This window comes from Biomphalaria glabrata, chromosome 5, assembly GCF_947242115.1.
Source record: "Biomphalaria glabrata chromosome 5, xgBioGlab47.1, whole genome shotgun sequence".
NCBI classification, from domain to species: domain Eukaryota; kingdom Metazoa; phylum Mollusca; class Gastropoda; family Planorbidae; genus Biomphalaria; species Biomphalaria glabrata.
Genome location: NC_074715.1, coordinates 13,174,216 through 13,196,423, shown reverse-complemented (window position 1 = coordinate 13,196,423; position 22,208 = coordinate 13,174,216). Strand labels below are relative to the sequence as shown.

Below are 22,208 nucleotides of genomic sequence, written 5' to 3'. Positions count from 1 at the left end.
TAAACATTGTCATTCAATTATTTTGAATCGTTCATTTGGCTGATGTCTACAATTTATTATCACCCAAAGTAAAATCTGCTCTACTCCAATAGTCTTAATATAGATGACTGATGATCATGAGGTATACATACAGACTTTTGTTGCAATGGTCCTGAGCTCAAATCCTAACTGTAGCTACCCCCCTGCTGTCTTGCAAGAAGTTTGTACTAGGACATAATAATCTTCATTTCTAAATGAACATCTCAAACTTATTAGTCTGTATTGATATTTGTGGAAGAAGAATATTAGAAAAGTACATTTACTATTAGTGGCAGTATTTAGTTGCTCTTATGTATTTCTAACATTTGTGTCTACCTAGTTTAAACTGTATGCTTATTGCTGAAATGAAACTTATTTTAAACATCCATAATTTTATTTCTTCTTACAAAAGTTCTGAGTAAAAATATGTGAGCTTACCCACGGGTGAGTTAAAACCATTTTCATAAATAGGAGGAAGCAGTCTGATGAATGCAGTGTTTGCCGCACCCCAGGTGGGGTTCTGGAAGTTGTTGCAGGTGCCATCAAGTGTACGATAGCGTCTATGAAAACAACTATCTGAACAATCTATTGAGTGGATTTGGGTTAAGCATCCTGATAAGTTGGCAATAAGATTGACATAGCCAGGAGACACCAGCTCTTGGTAGCTGATTTCTGAATTAAAAAACAAACATTTCTAATTATTTTAGACATTGACAGTTTTGAATTCCATTCCAGACATAACATTATTAACATTAAAAGTTAAATAATCAAATAAAAATGATTAATTTTGCATCAAATTATGACTTTCTGTAATTTCTAAGATATACACACAAAACATTGTTTTGTTAACATTGCTAATAATCCCTTTGATAATGGGGTGTTGAAATTGTCAATTATTTTATGTCTTAGTGAAAGTTTTTTGAAGCATCAACTGTTGCTTTTTTTAAGATACTTTTTTGGCTTCTTACATGACAACTATAAAAAAAAAATATTCTAGAATATAAATGTTATTGAAAGAACAGTGCTATGGTGTGTGTGTGTGTGTGTGTTTCTATGGTGACAGTGGGAAGAGGTTAGCGATTAGGTTGTGAATGATGCAACAGAGGTGGCATTGTCTTCATTTGGTGGTAGTTAGGAGAGACGATTCCAGAATGTGAGACTGAAAGGTTGTGTTATTGTAGTGAGTTAGATTTTGTTACGAAATGTTATTACCTAAGTCTACTACATTTATTTCATTTTATCACAAGTTGATTTTGTCTAGATTATAAATAAAGTTCTATTTAGTATTGTTCACAAGGAAGTTATTCAAGTTTTTTGAAGTTTTATTTAAGATATATTACCCCTACTGGTTTAGTTGTCTATCAGCAGTTTGGTGCTACAAGTCAATGACTGGTAATAACAAACAATGAGGAAAATATGGCAAAACAAAGGCAAGCCCCAAATAGGAGCAACCACAGAGCTCAGATTTGGCAAGATAAAGCAGTAAAATAGTTACTAAGCCAGTAAGCTAATTGTTTATGGAAAAGTGATTACTTTTAGGCACTCTGGGAGTGCTTTTTGCACATAGGTTCTGTTAACTCAACTGATTTGAAAGATAACTAAGATCTGTAACTAAGATCTGTAATTCACTTTTTACATTTTTGTACACTGATGTAGAGACTTGCAGTCAAAGAGTTAAAACGGTTTATTACCAGCCCCAGTTAAATTGTACTTATGTCCTTCATTCACATGTTGGTAGATGATATCCAGGGTCTGTTCAAATATTTCTTCAGCTCGAACAAAGTCCAAAGATTCTGGGGAGGGATAGCGGATAGCAGAGATGAGATCCTGCAATAGCAAAATTTACATTTTTGTTAAAACTTATTGTGGATAGCTATTTCTGTAAAATAAATTAACAAAACATTTACCATCTAGCAAGCTCCTTTAGAGAAAATCTGAATGTGTAGCAGTATGTAAAATAATAGAGGCTATTGAACTTTTGGTTATTTTAAAAGACATCTCCAGTCTCAGCATGAATCAGACTAGCTAAATGTAATCATAAGTTTAATTATTATCTGTATAGGTTTAATAACTAGTATTTTACCTGGACAGAGTGCACACGGCTATGGTTAAACAACTGATTGCGTGTGACATTGATAGCATAGTTGATTTGCTGAGTAGCTTGTGGTACAGCATTGCTGACAAATCTGTCTCCGGCTCTTGATACTGTATTATCTGGAAAAGTTAATGATTTGTTTTAAAAAATGAAACTATTTCAAAATTAATTGCAATTTAAAATTCTATATTCAATTTGAGATCATAACTGAAAGGAAGTATTAACAAATATTAAAATCAAATGATGAAAATAGCTTAGTGCAATTTGAAACATGACTATTGCCTTTAAATATTCATGATTAGATTTATGCTGTTCAATGTTAACTGCTGGAATGCTTGCAAAGGATAATAAAAAACCACATTCAAATCACTAAGGTAGACATAATAAACAAATACATAACAAAACTGGTCTACATTTGTTGGAAAATAAATTCTTCTTAACATTGGTTTATTTACTGACCTTCAACTTGTAAAAATACAGATTTTGTAGCTCTCCCAAGAGAATTTTCTGCTACACAATCATATCTGCCTGCATCAATACGATTTACTCCATTGATAGTTAAAATTCCTCCCTGTTTATAGATAATACTTAATAATAAAATATTAGCATTGTATAGGGAAAAATAAAGCATTCGCAAAATAATTGCCTGGAAATTCTTAAAATTTTATCATGAACCAAAAAAAATAATCTTGAAAATAAAAAGGAAACTTACATAAAGTAAATTTTTGGGAATAAATAATTTCTTTTTAATAATTTTTGCTCACTATTCAACAATTATTTAGGAATTATTTAGCTATAATAAATCAGTTAAAAAAAAAGAAAAGAACTCAACAAATGGTAGACTGTAGTTTATTTTTTATATCATCTTTATACCTGAATGACGATTCTGTTCCTATTGTGGATAACTCTTCCATCTCTGATCCATTCATATATAGGTTCTGGTCTCCCTTCAGCAACACACTGAATGGTTAGAGCATTCCCAACCACAGCAGACACAAGATCAGTGGATTGAGAAAAACTTGGTTGGACTGAAATCACTGAAAAATAAATTTGGTGAAAAAGAACCATGAACCCAAAAATCTGGCGTATCAATTGCTGGTAACTAATTTGCAAGTTGGCTGTGTGGGCATCTGTGTTATGCACTTCAGAATGCTATCACAAAAGTCCCAAGTTTAAACCCTGTCTGCTTCTATCTACCACCATCCCGCAATAACGGAAAGTAAGAAATTATTGCAATTGCTTTAGTCTACATCACATCTTTCATACTTTATGGCATGCTCAGTGCACTATGATTCAATGTCTTATGTGGAAATGTTTGGAGAGGAAGAAGATTTCTGTGCTGTCTTTAAGCATTCAGCTCAAGTTGGTATTCAAACTTGAGCCCACTTTATAAATAGCCAAGTGAATATGTCATCCATCTAAACATCCCTTTAATTTATGAGAACAGATGCCAAAGATAAAGGTGATGCTTGCAGTAAAAAAAAATGATTCACTAAAAATATTAACAACAGTTTATCTTAAACTAGATACACACCATTTTCTGGGAAAAATAGCCGGGCATTTGCAGAAACTGAACCAGCAGCATTCTCTGCCTTACAAGTGTAAGTTCCTTGATCTGCTGCTACAGCACTGTTGATTCTCAGTGTCTCTCCATTTCTCAAAATTTCAAATCTGCCATTATTGGGTAATGGGCTGCCTGGGGAAACATTGTTGCATTAAACAGGATTGAGAATCTAAAAAAAAAGGGGGAAGCAGAGAGCAAGGAAAGTGTAAACAGAAATAAATAATTCTAAGAGTTACTGAACTTTTTTTAACCTTCCTAACATCCTGCTACAGGATGAAAAAGTTATTAATGTGCTTCTTGGGAAAATGTTTCCCATACATTTAAGTTCAACCATTGACAATAATTTACATTGTTCTAATTATGCACACCTTCTCTTGTTTACTTCAGAGAAAGTTAGAAATTTGTCACAACATTAAGTTATAATTAATATAGTTATAGGGCAACTAAAATGGTTCATAAAAAAAATTATTAAGGAATATGGATTTCAAGAAAGTAAAAATGAAAGTGTACAAAATTTCTTCTTCAATTTCCTTTATACCTTCATTTATTTATTTCTGCTTTGCTTTGGACAACCATTTTTTTTTTGTTTTTTGTTTTTAACATAAAATATTTTCAATATAAGATTTATAAGACTTCTCTTTAATAAAACATACTTATCTTAATGTATTCTTAATAATTGAAGAGTTTAAACTGCTTTATTGTATTACCATCTTTGCTCCAATACAAAACAGGTTGACTGTCTCCTCTAGCTTGACAATTGAAGCTAACTGTGGCACCTGGAGAGCCTCTGACATTATCAGGGGGCAAAACAATCACTGGGCGAACTAAAAGAAATATATAAGCTGTTTTACTTACCCTAAGACCAAAGCTAAGTCACAATATAAATGAGTATCTTAAAGACATAACTGAATTGGGGGGGGGGGGGGGAAGGGGGAGGGACTATTCCATAATTGGTTGGACTGAAAGAAATATGGTTTAAGCTTTTTTAACTGTTCCAAAGAGGTAAGTTAAGTCTAATACTTCTGAATTGTTTGAAAATTTAACTATGGATATCATAAAAGATAAGGTTGCTAAGAGATAAAGCTTTTAAGTTCAGGGTTTAATGTTGAGATTTTTATACAATGATGTCTAGACTCAGTAGTTTAATGTACTGGCTCTTTTGTTAAGACTGGGATTTGATGTAGGAGTAGAACAGAGTTATGAATATATTTTTTCATTAATGCAGAGACTGAAAGATTTACATAATGAAGGATGTAGAATGTATGTAAGAAAATTAGTTCTAGAATCTTTGTAGTGTGAGAAGGTAGCTTATCTGTACATGCCTGATGAGCATAAATTAATTAGTTTTCATGTATAGATCTTAAGATATTTGTCCACTAATTGTTTAAAATGATGAGACACAGGTCTGAACAAATATATGATAATGACATGGCATTGTCTTCAAATCCAAATGTTATGAAAGGCAACCCATATATATATATGGGAAGCGTTGTCAAGAGGCCATGTGGGCTTGAACTTGGCTTGGTCCACAAATGAGATTGGACCAAAAAGCGCTCTGAACATATAAGCATGAAAGTAGTGCTATATAAAAGCTATAATAATAATAATAATAATAATATACCACATAAAGCCACACACATTATTCTTGAATGTTTTAATAGAGATCTTAGTTTCAACTTATAGATAAAGATAGTTGGTTAAATCTAATGGAAATAATTGGCTTTAGAAAACATTCAATTAACATTGTTTGCCCTTTTAATAATTAAGTCTTTTATGGAACTTTTACAAATTTAAATATTAATCTTCTTATAAAATACAGACGTTATTTCAAAAAAAGAAAATGCTTACACCCTACGCCTGTGCCTAGGTCAATCTAGTCATGCATGTTAACCAGTGTCTTAAATTCTGCCAAGTAATTGGTTTTCCTGGCTGGCTCAGGCAACCCACTAGGAAAGAAGGAGCATTTGTACAAATTTGCCCTAGCATATGGAACAAGGAATGTGCCTTTATCTTTGTGTCTTCCTAATATGTCAATAGTAAATTAGTTTTTTTTTAAAAGTATTTTGGTACATTTGCACAATTCAAGCAGTTATCAATTATGAATATGGATCAATGAAAAGAAATAAATTAAAATATACAAACCTAGCACTCTGACATTTGCTACTGTAGTTATTGTCTGGACAGAATTAGAGGCCTGACATACATAGCGCCCTGCATCAGAGACACGAATATTTATGATAGACAGTGACCCATTTGCCAGTGTTCGCATTCGTATGTTTGAGGTTACTGGCTCAGAATTGATATTCCAGGTGATCTCGGGGCGAGGTTTCCCAGAAGCTTGGCATGGCAATACTACATCATCACCCTCTATAACAGAGACATCACTTGGAGCTTCCATGAACTTAGGCATAACAGCTAGACAAATGATCAAAGAGATTAAATTATGATAACAACTTTGATTATAATGTCAAGATACAAGATGTGTTTAGTTCATATATATTTCAATGGTGGTGTTATAAACATTTTGAAAGATCAAATTGCAAATCGCTACCATATCATTCAAAATTCCACAAGAAATACTTTATCTTCCAAGTGTTACTTCTGGCTACACTTCACTGAACAGTGCCTCACAAGAACTTTGCTACATTGAAATACATAACATATTTTACACAATCGTTGCCATGTATTTGTGTACTCATTAGATTACCTTAGTAGTTTGCCAATAGTTTATGACTTTTATGTTTAACTTTATGAATCATCGACATTCAATAAATGCCTCAGAAGAACTTCCTTTATATTGGAAAATGTGATTTATACATTATTAGAAATATATTATATTTGTGTACTCATTAGCTTACTTTTATAGTTTGTCAATAGTTTATGACTTTAAACTTGATTCATTTAAAATCAATACATTCAGTTACAAGCATACCTGTTAATTACTTTTATATGACTTAATACAGTAAATAAATGTTTTATTTTGTTCTCATTGTCTCTAACTAAACAATCAATCTCAAGGGGGAAAAAATATCCTGATAAAAAATATTACCTTCATCACTTAGATATCTAAGCTCGACTTTATTAGCTTTGGTCATTCCTGCAGCATTCCTTGCCATACACTCATAAAAACCTTTGTCAGAATCTTGAGCCCCTTCTATCATCAACGTTCCATCAGCCATAATTTTATATCTCTCTTCAGAACCAGGATTAATGACATTACTAGAAACAAAAGCAAAGAGAAAAAAAAAGAAAGAAGTATTTAAGTATTAATAGGTGACCTGAATATGACAGAAACAAATAGTTTATTCACATAGTTTATCATTGAAAAGTGGATGATAAATAAATAATTCAAATTATCTGGCCCATTTATGAGCAGGCCACTTCACAACTGTACAAATATTTCATTGCATTACACTGAAAGCACATTAACTAATCTTTATACAATCCACCTGGATCATATCTTAATAAAAATCCACCTGTATAACACAACCGTTTTCAAATAGCCCTTATTTAAGCCCTTCTTTAATTACATAACATGGGCAGGCCAGAGCCTTCCATGGGCTGCCCACTGGGATGGATGGATGGCTTAACTCACTCACCATTGCCAAACATCTAGTAGAGATTAGCATGAAAGTGAATGGGAAGGTTTGATTCACTCAAGTAAACTATTTTAAACTAAAGTTTCTATATTCAAAATATCTAATGCAGTGACATTTTTTAAACAAAAGTTTCATGTTTTGCACAACAAAATATTTCTTTCAACAATCAATATCACTACAATGTTAAATCCTGGAGCATTTTTTTATTTTACAAATATAAATGTTTAAATAACATATGTGCATTTTAGATGAGTAACATAATTGTTTATTTGTGGGTGTCCTAACAAAAGGGTTAAAAAAAAAAGATACATATTATGAAGACTTATGTTTCTTATAACAATAGCAACCCAAATGAGGTTTGTCAGAGCACAATGGAAATCAAGTTCCAAATCTTATATGAATAGAATCAAGCTTTATGTAAAATGTCTTGAGACAAAACGTACTCATTGTGTAGCCATGTTATCTCTGGCTGTGGGTCACCCTCTGCTCGACAGGAGAAGTAAACTGTGTTGCCAAATGTGACATCAACACTCTTAGGCTCCATTGTGATCTTGGGTTTTTCTGAAACAAAGTTTTGTTTCAATTGACTCTTTCAAAGAAATAAGCAATCATTTGGAATCAGCATTAATAAATATAACAAAAAAACAACAACAGGTATTTGGGGGTCTCTACATAGAGATGTTTTTGCACACAAAAAAACAACTAAAGGGCATCTTCAAAATAAAAAATAATTGGGATTCATTTTTGTTTATATTGTCATTGTTCATATGGAATTGGGGGGGGGGGGGGGGGAGCTGAGATCTTGGCTTCCAAATAGAGAGGTCTCAGGTTCAAATCTGAGTGCCTGGGTTTTTTAGTTTCAGGGTTTTTAGGATGTCCCTGAGTCAACTCAACTTTAATGGGTACCTGACATTAGTTGGGTTCAATAAAGGTGGTTGGCTGTTGTGCTGGTCAAATAACACCTTTGTTTAACTACGAGCTATAGAAACAGATGGCATTTACATCATCTGAGCTATAGATTGCAAGGTCTGAAAGTACTTTACTTTTTTTTTATTGCTGATCTTAACCATATAATCATTTTGGGGATAGTTAGTGTTAATAAGCCAAAAGGACACTCCACTTCATTTAGATTCTCCTATTGAATTGTTCAGTTTCTTTTTCATTCCTGCAAAAAACTTAACATTTTTGTATTTTCTTCATATAAGTCTTTTATCATCTCAGTATGTTCAAAATATTTTTTATAAAAAATATTTGCTTTCTAAAGCAATTTCTCATGGGTAAACATTCAAGAAAAAAGATAACATTCAAGTAAACAATTTGGAGTTAAAAAGTCAATCCCCAAATAAAGTAGCTCTTCTTTTTTACAAAGACATTAATTTTAACATTCCCCTCAGGGATGTCAAGATAACAAACTCCAGCCATTTCTCCCTTCTGCTGGTGTTAATGAACTAGTGTTGAATTTAAAGCCAATGTAAATTGTTTTTCTTTTTGTGTGCTATATTAGAATTGTATAAATATACATGTGTACATATAACACAAAATGTCTTGGTTTTATACTGGAGCAATGTATTTGCAAGCCTTAATGCATTACTTTCTAAATAATTATTTTACCTCAAAAAAAAAAATTTGTTGTACAATCTTTAGAATAAAATGATTGAAATATAAGTAGTATTTAATATATACAATTTTTAAAGATATTTTTTTAGAATCCAAACATACACGCGAAATATGGAGAGACTTAATATTAGCTTTGTAATTACGGAAGAAATGTGCATTGCATTAAATTTCTATCATTAATCACCATTTCAATAGTTTCTTTTTTTTGCTTAAAAAATTGACAACAATTTAAATGATTTAAAAATAAAAACATAATTTGTTGCAATCATTTTTAACCTATTTATATTGTTTTAGTAAAAATGGAATGTGATAAATAAGAGGGGGTGGGGGTGACAAATGACTATTTGAAAATACCTACCACAGTGAAAGTCTTCTTTGGAAATAGCCATAAGTGACCTCCCCTGGAATTTGCTGGGATATTTACATATGACCGCAGCCTGAGTGAAGCCTTGTTTCTCCTTTAACATGTCTGCTAGCCACATCATATCACAGTCACACATAAGAGAGTTGGAGTCTAACCGTCTGGGAAATAATTTTCCTATTGTGATATATACATTTCTACAATGTCTTAAAGAGAGAAGAACAAGTCATTCTGGCCCACTTACAAGCATGCTACTGCCTGACTGGATTCTATTTGATCCTTACTGCCAGTCAGTAAGACATTGAGAATGAGATTTTTGGAAATGGACTTGACAGAAAACTGGTGTAAGACAAAGGCTAATCTGGCTCATCTATGTGGATAAAGAAATGTTAATGTCCACTATGTAATTACTTTTGAGCATAGCCAGTGAGTAGGTTATTAGGCCTAAACACAATGATCTTACTGCCTTGTAAATGTTATTGTCATGTACACTATTACCATAAATGGTAACAGTTTCGGGTTGTTTGCCGACATAGCTTGACATAGCTGGGAAAAAAAAACAAGCATGTAATTAAATGTACTCCATTGGTTCCGAAAGTTAATTGTTGTACATTAGACTGCAATGATTGGTTGGTCTGGGAGGGGTAAGTTGTTGATCACGTGATTACGAGCTGAAGCCCGGATGAAGCGTGTAGCTCCCGGCCAGTCTTGTCTCGGAAGTTGTAGTGTTAACATCTAACTTGTATGTAACGTGAAATTGAGAATATATATTTTATTTGTATCAAGACTCAGATATACTATTGTGTAGATTCAATTCAAGTACATTTTAACCATTTTAACTATTTGTGAATAGTGTTTTCAAGTTATTAATTAAAGTAATTGTTTTTGGACGAAGAGAAGTTTCTTCATTGAATTTAGAACGTACTTAGATCATATTTGTCAAGTAGTAACTCCTAGACCTAGATGATCCTCTTATCAATTGGCAACATTCTGTATGATCGTATTATCAACATAGATCTGTCTACTTCTATACGATCATCTTATCGAAAGATCATTTCAAGATCCTCGGCAATCACGATCATTGATGGTACAATATAGTTCAAGTCTGATCGTGACAGTAGCACCATCTTAGATTGTGACATCAACACCATTGATGATCGTGACAGTTATATAACATATTTATTAATGTTGTAATATTCTAATTTATTTGCAATACCATTCTAGTTAATAATAATAATAATAATAATAATAATAATAATAATCTTTATTATCCGTAAGGAAATTTGTCTTACAATTTGTGCATTACACCAAACAAAAAACATTATAAGAAACCATTATCCAAAATGTACTTCCCTCTTCCATGAGCTTACAAATACAAGCTGGGCACTGAATTAACAGAAATCACAGTAACTTGACAACAAGAAGTACAGAGAAAGTGCTAAATTGGCAGCTCAAGTTATAGATCTCCCTTTCCCTTTTTTTTTGAAGTTGGACACGCAAAGATAAAGAAATTCAGAGCTGGTTTTTGTTTAAATCCTGCAATTTATGTTGTTTTGAAGTTGCTTTTTTTTATTTGTATCTATTTAACATTTGAAAAAAAAATATTTGGACACAGTGATTTTAATAAAACAGTAAGAAAAAAAAAATGCAACATACACAAAAAGACAACAGTAACTACTACTAGTAACAGTAATTAATTATCTTACAGCCTTTTAAGGTTGGGATTGTTGTCAAATAAGTGTTCAGGAAACTTAGTGAGTAGATTGCTGTGCAGAGAACTGTGGACAAGTAAAAATTATATAGATTAGTGCAGGTTTAGACATCCTACCTTTGTCTTCCTATATAATAGTTGATAATAGAACAAACATCTTTATCTTTATAGACTAGTTTTTTCTCAAAGGTTTTAATTTTTGTACACTTTTATTCTTTGTATCTTAGTGAATCATATTAAGGCACTAAACATATAATTGTGCATTTCTAAGGTGAAATCTCATCAATTGTAATGACACAGTTAAACTACTTTCAGGTACATCTTCTTAGTACCTAGCTTAAACTTGGGGTGTGTGGAGGTATTATGTTAATATGATTGGAGTCGTAATAATTACATAATACCCTCAACAACTAAACTAATGGCTACAGCGAAAGCTGATATCTGAAAAAGAACTTTTTATCTTTAATATAGTATGTGTTTGCAACATTATTTATATTCCTGCATCTGGTCATCACCCATTTTTATAAATTTGGATATTTCTATATGGTAGAAAAAAAAAGGGAGACAAAAACATTTTCACTACATCATAGTGCAGTGAATGCTGTTGTAACATACTGAGGCACATTTTATATTGTTTTATTTTGTTTTATTCAAAACTTATCTTTTTTTTTTTACAATTCCTTTTCCTTATATCACCATCCAATATCAATAATTTATATAGGTCTGTATGATAGTGAACAAATACATTGAATGTACTTACAGTTGCTCCAAATGAGAAAGGCTACGGAAAGCATTTGGATGAATTTTTGAAATCTTGTTTTTGTAAAGATACCTGTGTTGAAAAATAAATTACATATTTTCATTTTTTTTTTTGGCTTATGTGAATAGGGTGAATGCATCAAACAATCTATCATAATCACATACTGTGAGAAGACAAGGTTTAACTTTAAATGTGAGTAGGGATCTTGCTTTAAAACTGTTTAAATTGTTTAATTATTTTTTCTTTTCTTTCTGGAACAGCTTTGGCAGACACTGAAGTTGGACCACCATGAGTAGGGACTAATGAGTCTTATCCATCACAACCTGCTTCAACATCTCTTTCAATTCAGATCTATCCTGTGCTTTTGGTCTCCATATCCAAACTCTTAACTGTTGTACATCATGAAGCCACCCTACTCATGGTCTGTTTTTGGGGTGCCTGCCTTTTGGATTTTTCTGGTGAACAATCATTGCTCCTGTATTCTCTATATTCTTTCAAAGTGACCTGCCCAATATAATGTTCTTTTTTATTTCCATCTCTATGGAGGGGTCTTTATATTATTTGTATATCTCTTAGTTTCTGCACACTTCCAGTTTCGTCTTGTATCTCACCCTACATTTTTTTTAGGATTTTCTTTTTCTAAGCACCAGTATTTAGCAGATTTTCTGCTGTTTTTCTCAATGTCCAGGTTTCATTTGCATAAATGGTTACTGGTCTTATGGTGGTTTTGTAAATAGATTTCTTTGATTTTCCTTGATATATTTTTGCTATTAAGTATGTCTTGTTTGTTATAGAAATATCTGTTGTTTCTTTATTTCTGACAATAGGTCATTTTTACAATGTATCACATGTCCTAAATATTTTAACATCTAGTAAGACCAGCCTGCCAGAAATATCCTAAAAAATACCTATTAAGGTTTTATTGTATTTGTTTCAATTTACAACATTGACAACTTCTTACAGGAATCGTAGTTCTGGCAAACCTTGAAAGGCATCTTCTTCAATTTCTTCTAACTCGTTATTATTTAAAAGTCTGAAATAAAAACAAAGTATATGAGAAATGGTATGAATGAAATGAATGTATTACTTTTATTACCGGTACTAAATTCTTTAAATGATAGCCTGAAAATGATGCTGATATATTTACATAGCAGGGCATCAAAAATGAAAGAAAAGGCAACACATCTTAATATTAGCTAACAGAAGCAGCAGTGTTACCAAGATAGGAGCCAGGTGTGAAAACACTTTAAAATCTGTTTAATCAAACACACTTCACACACAAAAACTTTATAGCTTTTTATAGATCTATGTTTATATAAAAAAAAACACTGATTCTCTAAGGGAAATGTAGGCCTACTTACAACGTATTTAGGTTAGGTAGTGTTGGGAAACTGCCTCTTGGAATTCTTTTTATTTTGTTAAATCTAAAATCTCTGAAAACAGAAGAAAAAAAGTGAATTATTTATTATTTGATGTTGCACCAAAAGAAACAAAAATAAATAAAAGGTCTAAAACTTGGAAAAAAAAAAAGACCCTTATTTAAAAAAAAAAAAATGTCCATGGATAAGGGCACATTCCTCGCTCCATATGCTATTACTATTACAAATTTGTACAAATGTCAAATGCTCCTTCTTCCTTAGTGCTATAAGAGCATGGAATGGGTTGCCTGAACTAGCCAGGAAACCAGAGACTTGGCAGAATTTAGGTAATTGGTTAATATGCATGACTAAATCAGTAAATGCATTACGCTTAGGACGTAATCATCTTCTTTTTTGAAGTAACGTCTGTATAAGAAAAGATTTTGTTCGGAACTAGTCATCAGCCCCTGATTACCAAAACGAGGCTGAACACGTGTCTAAAATTCAGCAATGGCATAAGCAAAAACTCGTGTGCGGAGAGAATTTAGCTTTATTTAACCATTTCATGTGCACGCTCCGCCAATCTAAGAGCCTTTTATCACAGCATAAAACTTGTTTTGTTGTGTTTTTACACCCCGTACGGTGATACTTATTTTTAGTGCTACCAAAACTACGGCCCGCGGGCTATATGTGTTGTTGATGTGTAAGATCGAGAATCACTGCTACTTTTAGCACTCTCATCGGTTGCAACATTATAAATCATTGACAATGGCAAGCTTCAATTAAGATGACGATAAAGTGTCGTAGGCTACTGTTTGAAAAACTTTTGTTTTTCTAATTATCTCTAAAGGGAAAAAAACTATCCAATGTATCGGTGTATGTAGGCCTATATATAGCCTACGTGTAGGCCTATTGTTTATTATAAGTGTACCAGTCATTATAGGGAATGTTCCTCATTACATTAATCACAGAAATTCACTCTTGGTGTACATTTTTCTTGAATGTTTCATGGGCTACGTCAGTAGTTCTAGTAATCTGTTGTCCTAGGAAATCATGTAGTGGTGTTGGTGTAAGTGTATGACTCTCGTTCTAGATCTACATCAATGGTTTTCAGCTTTTACATATGAGGCCCTTTTAGGATTACCAAAAGCTTTCAAGCCAAAAGGGGGACACAAAATGAGGACCAAGCCTTACAAAGGAGGGGGGAAAAGGCAAAGTGAACACTAGACTTTAAAAATGTACGTGTGTATTGGATGAAACATTTCAGTAAATGGTTACAAATTTCAATGACATCATCTTGTGCTTTTAATTTTTTTTAATATGGTCTTACATTAATAATAATAATGGAAATGGCTTCGATTTGGAAGATTAAGAATGAGTGCAGTGTTTGACAAGGCCACGTAAACTCACTAGCAACCTGCATATTTTTCCACATCTGATACAGACAAGGGCGTTGTCCGCCGAGAGTCTATTTGCGTTTTCTTTACTTCTGCACCAATTTTTAACAACGGCTTTTCTTTGGGCGTCAAATGTGTGTCCCGCGACCTTTGTGAGAGTTCTTTAGCTGTCTCTTTCAGAGGTCGTATGCTGCCAGCTACTTTCCTCTATGGTAGTGAGAGCGAGAGCAAAATGGCGACTGAGTTGATCTTTATGGCGCTTATGGGAGGGGGGAGTAGATTCTATTGGGCACTGGCGGATCCAGAACTTTGGAGGGGGGGGGCGATTTTTTTCCAAACCCTAACCCTAACGCCCAGTAAACCCTAACCCTATGCATAAACGTGCGTACAGCATTCGATATATGTATATATATATATATATATATATATATTCGATATATGAGAATAAAATAAGACTGTTTCTCAATCTTCGGCGAAAAAAAAAACAGGAAAAAAAAAAACAGTCATGTTGAGGCCTTTCTCTTACACGCTTGGGGGTCTGGGAAAGCGCTGTAAGTTTCCTCAGTGGGGTTCGGGGCGAAGCCCCGACAATCAAAAGCGCTTTCTTGCATTTTTCACTGCAGAAACGCTTTCTCCTGACATCTACAGCTCATTATTTATCAGTGGGGTTCGGGGCGAAGCCCCGACGCAAAAAGCGTTTTCTTGCATTTTTCACTGCAGAAACGCATTCTCCTGACATCTACAGCTCATTGTTTATCAGTGGGGTTCGCCCGACGCAAAAAGCGTTTTCTTGCATTTTTCACTGCAGAAACGCATTCTCCTGACATCTACAGCTTATTACTTATTTGTGGGGTTCGGGCCGAAGCCCCGACGTTTTCTTGCATTTTTCACTGCAGAAACGCATTCTCCTGACATCTACAGCTCATTGTTTATCAGTGGGGTTCGCCCGACGCAAAAAGCGTTTTCTTGCATTTTTCACTGCAGAAACGCATTCTCCTGACATCTACAGCTTATTACTTATTTGTGGGGTTCGGGGCGAAGCCCCCACGTTTTCTTGCATTTTTCACTGCAGAAACGCATTCTCCTGACATCTACAGCTCATTGTTTATTAGGGGGGTTCGCGGCGAAGCCCCGACTCCAAAAGCGTTTTCTTGCATTCTTCACTGCAGAAACGCATTCTCCTGACATCTACAGCTTATTACTTATTTGTGGGGTTCGGGGCGAAGCCCCGACGTTTTCTTGCATTTTTCACTGCAGAAACGCATTCTCCTGACATCTACAGCTCATTGTTTATTAGTGGGGTTCGCGGCGAAGCCCCGACTCCAAAAGCGTTTTCTTGCATTCTTCACTGCAGAAACGCATTCTCCTGACATCTACAGCTTATTACTTATTTGTGGGGTTCGGGGCGAAGCCCCGACGTTTTCTTGCATTTTTCACTGCAGAAACGCATTCTCCTGACATCTACAGCTCATTGTTTATCAGTGGGGTTCGCCCGACGCAAAAAGCGTTTTCTTGCATTTTTCACTGCAGAAACGCATTCTCCTGACATCTACAGCTTATTACTTATTTGTGGGGTTCGGGGCGAAGCTCCGACGTTTTCTTGCATTTTTCACTGCAGAAACGCATTCTCCTGACATCTACAGCTCATTGTTTATTAGTGGGGTTCGCGGCGAAGCCCCGACTCCAAAAGCGTTTTCTTGCATTCTTCACTGTAGAAACGCATTCTCCTGACATCTACAGCTTATTATTCATCAGTGAGGTTCGGGGCGAAACCTCAACGCTAAAAGCGTTTTTTTGGCATTCTTCACTGCAGTAACGCATTCTCCTGACCTACAGCTCATTATTCATTCTATTATAAAGGGCCTTTTGAATAATATGGAAAAATATTCTAATATTCTAATATGAATTTATAGTCCCTTAATACATTGCAAATACAACCGATTTGTTCTTTGAAAAGATAAGATACCCAACATATTTAGATTAAGGCTTTGAGGATCGCCGCCGAAAAAAAAATTCGATTAATAATATTCAATAAAATGTAAGCATAAATTGTGAGTTATAGTCCTAAATTTATTTAACTAGAAAAATATGAGATAGAGTAAAGGTTGGAAAAAGTCGACTAGGAAAAGATTATCTGGCTTTTGAACTCATCTCAACCGTGACTGATATATTGAAAAATTTCGTTTGAATTATAACTTTTTCAAAGCAAAGTCTTTCTTAAAATAGTTATGATAAATTCATGTGAAATTAGTTTCAAATTACACAAACTCTGTCTGGAAAGGGGAAGGGCGGTAAACCGAAAACGATTAATCCTCCCTCCTTTTTATAATATCTGCTAATGATTGCATTTTGCATTAAAGAATAGAGGTTGGGCGACTCGATATAAGAATTTACTTTATAGCATATATAAATTATATTAGTGACAGATTTTTTTTTATTTTGTAATTTCTTACTATAATACAAAAACGAAAAAGTATTGGTTTGTCCGTTGGGGGTGAAGGTGATTGAATGTATCGCACTTCCACCTATTTATATTATATAGATATTCGACTAATTTTGTTCACATACTATGATTTCTCCATAAAAGTAGGACCGCCCCCCCCACTCAAAGGGTTTAGATGGGAAGGGCAGTAGAGGTATTCGCTCCTCCCCTTCCAATCGGCCAAAGATGAACGACATAATATAAAGACCTGTTAAAATACCAATAAAAAGTTTTAATCATATAGATATTTAATTGATTCTGTTAGCAAGCTGTGATTTCTACAAATAAATAGGACCGCCCCCCCCCCACTCGAAAGTTTATGGTGGGGGGGGCGGATTGATGCCATCGCCCCCTCCCGACCCTACCAAATCGGCCAAATTACTAGATGGGGGGGGCGAAATAATCCAAAAATAGGTTGAAATATAAATAATTAGTATATATTATTAACATAAGTAATAAATTCGTATACAAATTGTGTGAATTCTATACTAAAATTCGTCCGCCCCCCCTTCGGGGGTTGGCCGAGTGGGGGGGGGGGGGCGATCGCCCCTACCGCCCCCCCCCCCCTGGATCCACCAGTGCTATTGGGTGACTTCTGAAAAATGACTCCCTTTTTTTCCCGAGGTTTCTTGTTGAACCACAAAGAAGTGGCAGCGTACGCAAATTCGTTTAAAAAAATGCACGCTGGATATGTCCGCACAATGCAAGACAATGACGTGAACAACTGCCCACATCGGAAATCTGCCCTTTTGGCACTGGAACTGTCCGGGCTGGGCTTGAATATTGCTGCCCTTAGGGAGGTACATTTGGCAAGGTCAAGGGTCACTGACAGTGAGGGAAGCTGGTTACAATACAACTCTACTGGTAATACCCGAAGAAAACAGGCAATCTAGAGTAAGCTTTTTAGGATAAAGCAAACTATCAATTCAATTTTAGACTCCACGGTTAACATGTCATTGCCATGTTTTATTTATTGAGTGGATTAAAAAATAATCAAATTTTTGCTTCTACTAGATCTACAGCAGCATAGTTTAGATCTAGATATCTAGATTTTCGATCTACAATATAAAAAAAAAATTGGAGAATAATGGGCTATAATCCGATGTTTTACATTACTGGGATTCTAAATAGAATCTTTTTTAATTAAACGAAATTTTCAAAGCAAGCATAACATTTTTTAATTTTTTGTATTTATTAAATTATTTTAATTTGCTCAAATATTATAAACAAAAATTAATTCTTATTAGATCTAGATCTATCTAGTAGCCTACTATTAGATTAGAAAAGCTTTTTAATACAAGAAAGATTGCGTTATTTAACGAAATTTTCTACTAATTTTAAAATTAAAATGCTGAACAATATAGTCATAAAACGAACAAAGAACAGTTTCAAAACCTTGAGCACGCAAACAGATTTAATTCATTTCCGGACTCAGTATAAAATGTATTGCTCACTTCCATTTCCTCAGCCTGCTTAGGCTACATACCTCGGCCCCTGCACTCTCCCGTGGCGACAACCCAACGAGTTCATCCGGTACTAGAGTCTAGAGCTATTCTGTTTAGTTAAGAGATTAGCGAAAACCTGACTACCCCATCATGTCACGGTGTTGGGGCTAAATGTAGCAGACATTAATTTCTCAACCAGATCTATTTTGTTCAACTGTATCTAATTAATGGAGGCTTTTGTGGGTTGCAAAAGTTAAAACAAAACATAGCTTTAAAAAAAAAATATGTAAGATCAAGGAAATAGCTCTACATGTCAGCAGACGATGTCTTTTAACTATCAAAAAATTAGATCAATTATTAATTTCAAAAAATAAAATCGCATTTTAACCATGAATGAGTTTCATCTATATCTAGACTAGTTAGGCCTAGGCGAATATATTTATAAACACAATATTATACAATAAAATATAAATTATATAGATGTAAGCCTACTTTTATGCGAATTACCGCATGTATGTGTGAGTGAAAAATGGAGAGTAGGAGGAGCCTCTGTGTGTTTTGAAAGTGTGCGTATGTCGGTGTTGCGTTCAAGTATGCTGGTGAAGTCAAAAGGAAATGTAGGCCTACTCACAACTCATCTAATTAACAATGAAGATTTACCCGCCTACTAAAAGAAACGCATGTTGACTCACGTATAACTAAACTGGTTGTAGGCCACATACACAACACGAATGGGTTAGACTCTTACTAACACCTTATTTTAGGTACAGAAGATTATCCCAAAATAACCAACTCTCTTGGATTCAAATAGACTGGGATCTAACGCAGTGTGTAACTGTTTAAATATGGCGTTGATATTATGTCAATATGCAGACTTGTACTGAAGAGCTCTAAGATATAGTGTTTACCTAACCTTCTCTTAAGTAATAATAAAAAGATTAATTATTCCAAGTTTAACTGTATTTAATATAACCACAAGTGCCTCCTTCTTTCCTAGTGCCATTAGAGAATGTAATGGGTTGCCTGAACTAGCCAGGAAAACAAACGACTTAGCAGAGTGTAAGTCACTGATTAACATGCGTGACTAGACTTACTTGAAATGCGTAGGACGTAACTATCTTCTCTTTTTAGGCTAAGTAACGTCTGTGATTTATAAGAAAAGCAGACAACCAAGAATAAACAAATCATCAACTGAAGTTCTTATCTTATTTAGCTGTTATAAGACGATAGACAATGGACCATTAATTGTGTGTGCATTAGGGTCTACAGAGAAAAAAAGAGACACTGAATCATGTGTGCATTAAGGACATACACAAATAAAATTTGAGACTCCTTGCAAGTTGACAGAGATCAGACACAATGAATCGTACGTTGTAACACATCTGTAGACGCAAAACTAAGACCCTATATATCATGGCACGTAGAAATCTGATTTAGTGAATTGACCGACTTTAATCGTCTACAAATCCTACTATATGAGAATAAATTATAAGTTCCACCTCTGCCGATTTCTAGCTCTAAGTCTGGATAATACTGGATTACCTAACTAGAATCTCGAGACGAAAATATGAAATTGTGTGTACAAAAAAAAAAAAAAAGATTTCCTGACAAATAACAGACTCCCATTCAGCGAGTCTTGGTGCTTAATCATTTTACACTCGCCGAATCGGCCTACATCTAGTAAACAACTTCAACTAATTTGATTGATTAACTTGAACATTTATATTTTGTAAATATTTGTATGATATAAACCAGTGATGCCCAAATCCAGATCCGACCCGCGACGTGGTTCCATACGACCCGCCCAAAAATTCAGTACAAAGTGTAGACACCCCACTTCCAAAAAAAAAAAAAAAAAAGTTGACTTATGTATCTTATCTTATACGATACAGACGTTATTTCAAAAAAAGAAGATGATTACGTCCTACGCGTCATGTATCTTTACCTACGTTAGGGCCATCAATTTACCTAATTGATTGGTACCGGTACAATGACCTTTTACATTATTGTGTTTGTGAAATGAGAATCTACCAGAAAAAGAGAACGGATCTTAAATTTTTGTGTGGAGCATGATAATAAGCCAACATAATTGATTTGCAAAGAAAGTGTGGCTGTTTAAAAAAAGAACAACATATTAACGTCATTATGACGGCATTCTTGGTTTGAGCCGCGAATAAAAAGATTGTTAAACAACGCCTACAGATTGGAGGATCGATGGAAATATTTAGCAAAAGCGACAAGACAATATAGCCATATAGGCCTACATATACATACAGCCCCCGGTTGCCGGATAACGAGGGAGTCATGTGACCAGTACAACCGACTTTAATTTCCCAGATACCCATTGGAGTTGTATAGACACTGGGGCACCCTAAAGTTTTCGAAATTCAAAAATCCAAGTCTTCACCTCGGTTTGGAAGTCAAGAGCTTTACCTCTCACCCCCCCCCCCCCCCACTAGATAGAATGTAGTTTTCGTTAATCTGGCTAATAATAAAATGTTTGTTTGTAAAAAGTTTTACATGTTTCGGATGTTCCTTCAGAGTTGAAGATATTTACTTCCTAGTCCAAACCTCCCACAGGACGACGGGGGATAGGAGCGGGCAGGGTTTGAACCCGGGACCATCGATAAATCCGAACGACAGTCCAGCGCGCAAACCGCACGACCAGGCAGAATTCTGGTTGATTAAAACAAAAGTCTTTACTATGCCTGGGCTATATATAATAAAGTTATACGTTTGGTTTTCTGTTGCTCTGAGGTATTGTAGACAAGATAACAATTTGAAATTAATTTGTTACATAAAAAGTTGATTATAAAAATATAGAGTGTCGAATCTTAAATTGCAGGTGTGTGTGTGGGGGGGGGGGGAGAGGGGGGATGGGTCATCATGGGAGTGGATGGGGGTGACGAAAAAAAGAATATACTAAAATAAATTGTATATAGTGGCCTACTAAATAGCCTACAGTGACAGTGCCCACAAATATTTCAGTGTACTCTAAGTATTAAAATGTGAACATGTAATCAAAAAGAAGGTTTTTAAAATCGTATTATAAAAAGTAGGACTTCTTAGGGGACAAAAGGGGAGGGGGGAGAGAGAATCATGTTAAATCTCAAATGATTCCACTAAGCCCTCTGTGTACACCCCTCACGCTGCAGTGAAATAAATAAAATGATTATAACCTTTATCAGCCATTTGAAGAGAAAAAAATACATGAAATAGCTAGGATAAAAAAATAAAAACTGCATACGATTTTTTTTTCCTGAAGGAAATGTTGTTTACCCAGAGTACACTATGATAGACAGGTGTCTGGAGATAGCTGCCGTTATAGTCGGGGTGAAAGGTCAGACTGTCGCGGCTACCAAAATATTAGATTGGAATCTTTTTTTTTACACGTTGCTTCTGCTAAAGTGGCTCTAGATTTTCAAGATTTCACACGTTCTGAAGTCAACATTTCACACAACCTGAATTCATCTCGATAGACTCTCCCCCCCCCCCCCAAACCAAAAAAAAATGTATTGGAAAAAAAAAGATTTCCCGAGATCTATTCGGTAGTAAGGCCTACACTGCGTAAGGTGTCGTGTCTACATTTTTGTAAAAAGCTACTAAGGACATCGAGTTTGAACCCTCGGAAAAGGCTGGGATTTTAATTTTTGCAAATAAGAAACATTTGAATTTTAACCCTTGCCCCAAAAAATAAAATTATAACTAGTTATCGCGAAACAATATTTATGATAAAATATTTCTTATTGAATGTTTTACATTGACTGGTGTAATACTTTGGTCAAGTTGCTATTGCATGTG

The 22,208-nt window shown here is 34.5% G+C and overlaps 1 protein-coding gene across 1 annotated transcript in view; it reads right to left on the bottom strand.

Annotated features, from left to right (window-relative positions):
* Positions 1-22,208, bottom strand: part of LOC106075204 (peroxidasin homolog) — a 51,718-nt gene that overhangs the window by 9,449 nt on the left and 20,061 nt on the right. Inside the window, exons 2-16 of the mRNA XM_056031059.1 lie at positions 13,087-13,158; positions 12,687-12,758; positions 11,726-11,797; positions 10,961-11,032; positions 9,252-9,415; positions 7,720-7,837; positions 6,727-6,896; positions 5,820-6,092; positions 4,385-4,501; positions 3,648-3,809; positions 2,987-3,150; positions 2,573-2,684; positions 2,102-2,232; positions 1,710-1,845; positions 457-690 (exon numbers count right to left, since the gene is read on the bottom strand). Of these exons, the coding sequence (XP_055887034.1) occupies positions 457-690; positions 1,710-1,845; positions 2,102-2,232; positions 2,573-2,684; positions 2,987-3,150; positions 3,648-3,809; positions 4,385-4,501; positions 5,820-6,092; positions 6,727-6,896; positions 7,720-7,837; positions 9,252-9,415; positions 10,961-11,032; positions 11,726-11,797; positions 12,687-12,758; positions 13,087-13,158 (2,069 nt within the window). The remainder of the gene's footprint in view (positions 1-456; positions 691-1,709; positions 1,846-2,101; positions 2,233-2,572; positions 2,685-2,986; positions 3,151-3,647; positions 3,810-4,384; positions 4,502-5,819; positions 6,093-6,726; positions 6,897-7,719; positions 7,838-9,251; positions 9,416-10,960; positions 11,033-11,725; positions 11,798-12,686; positions 12,759-13,086; positions 13,159-22,208) is intronic.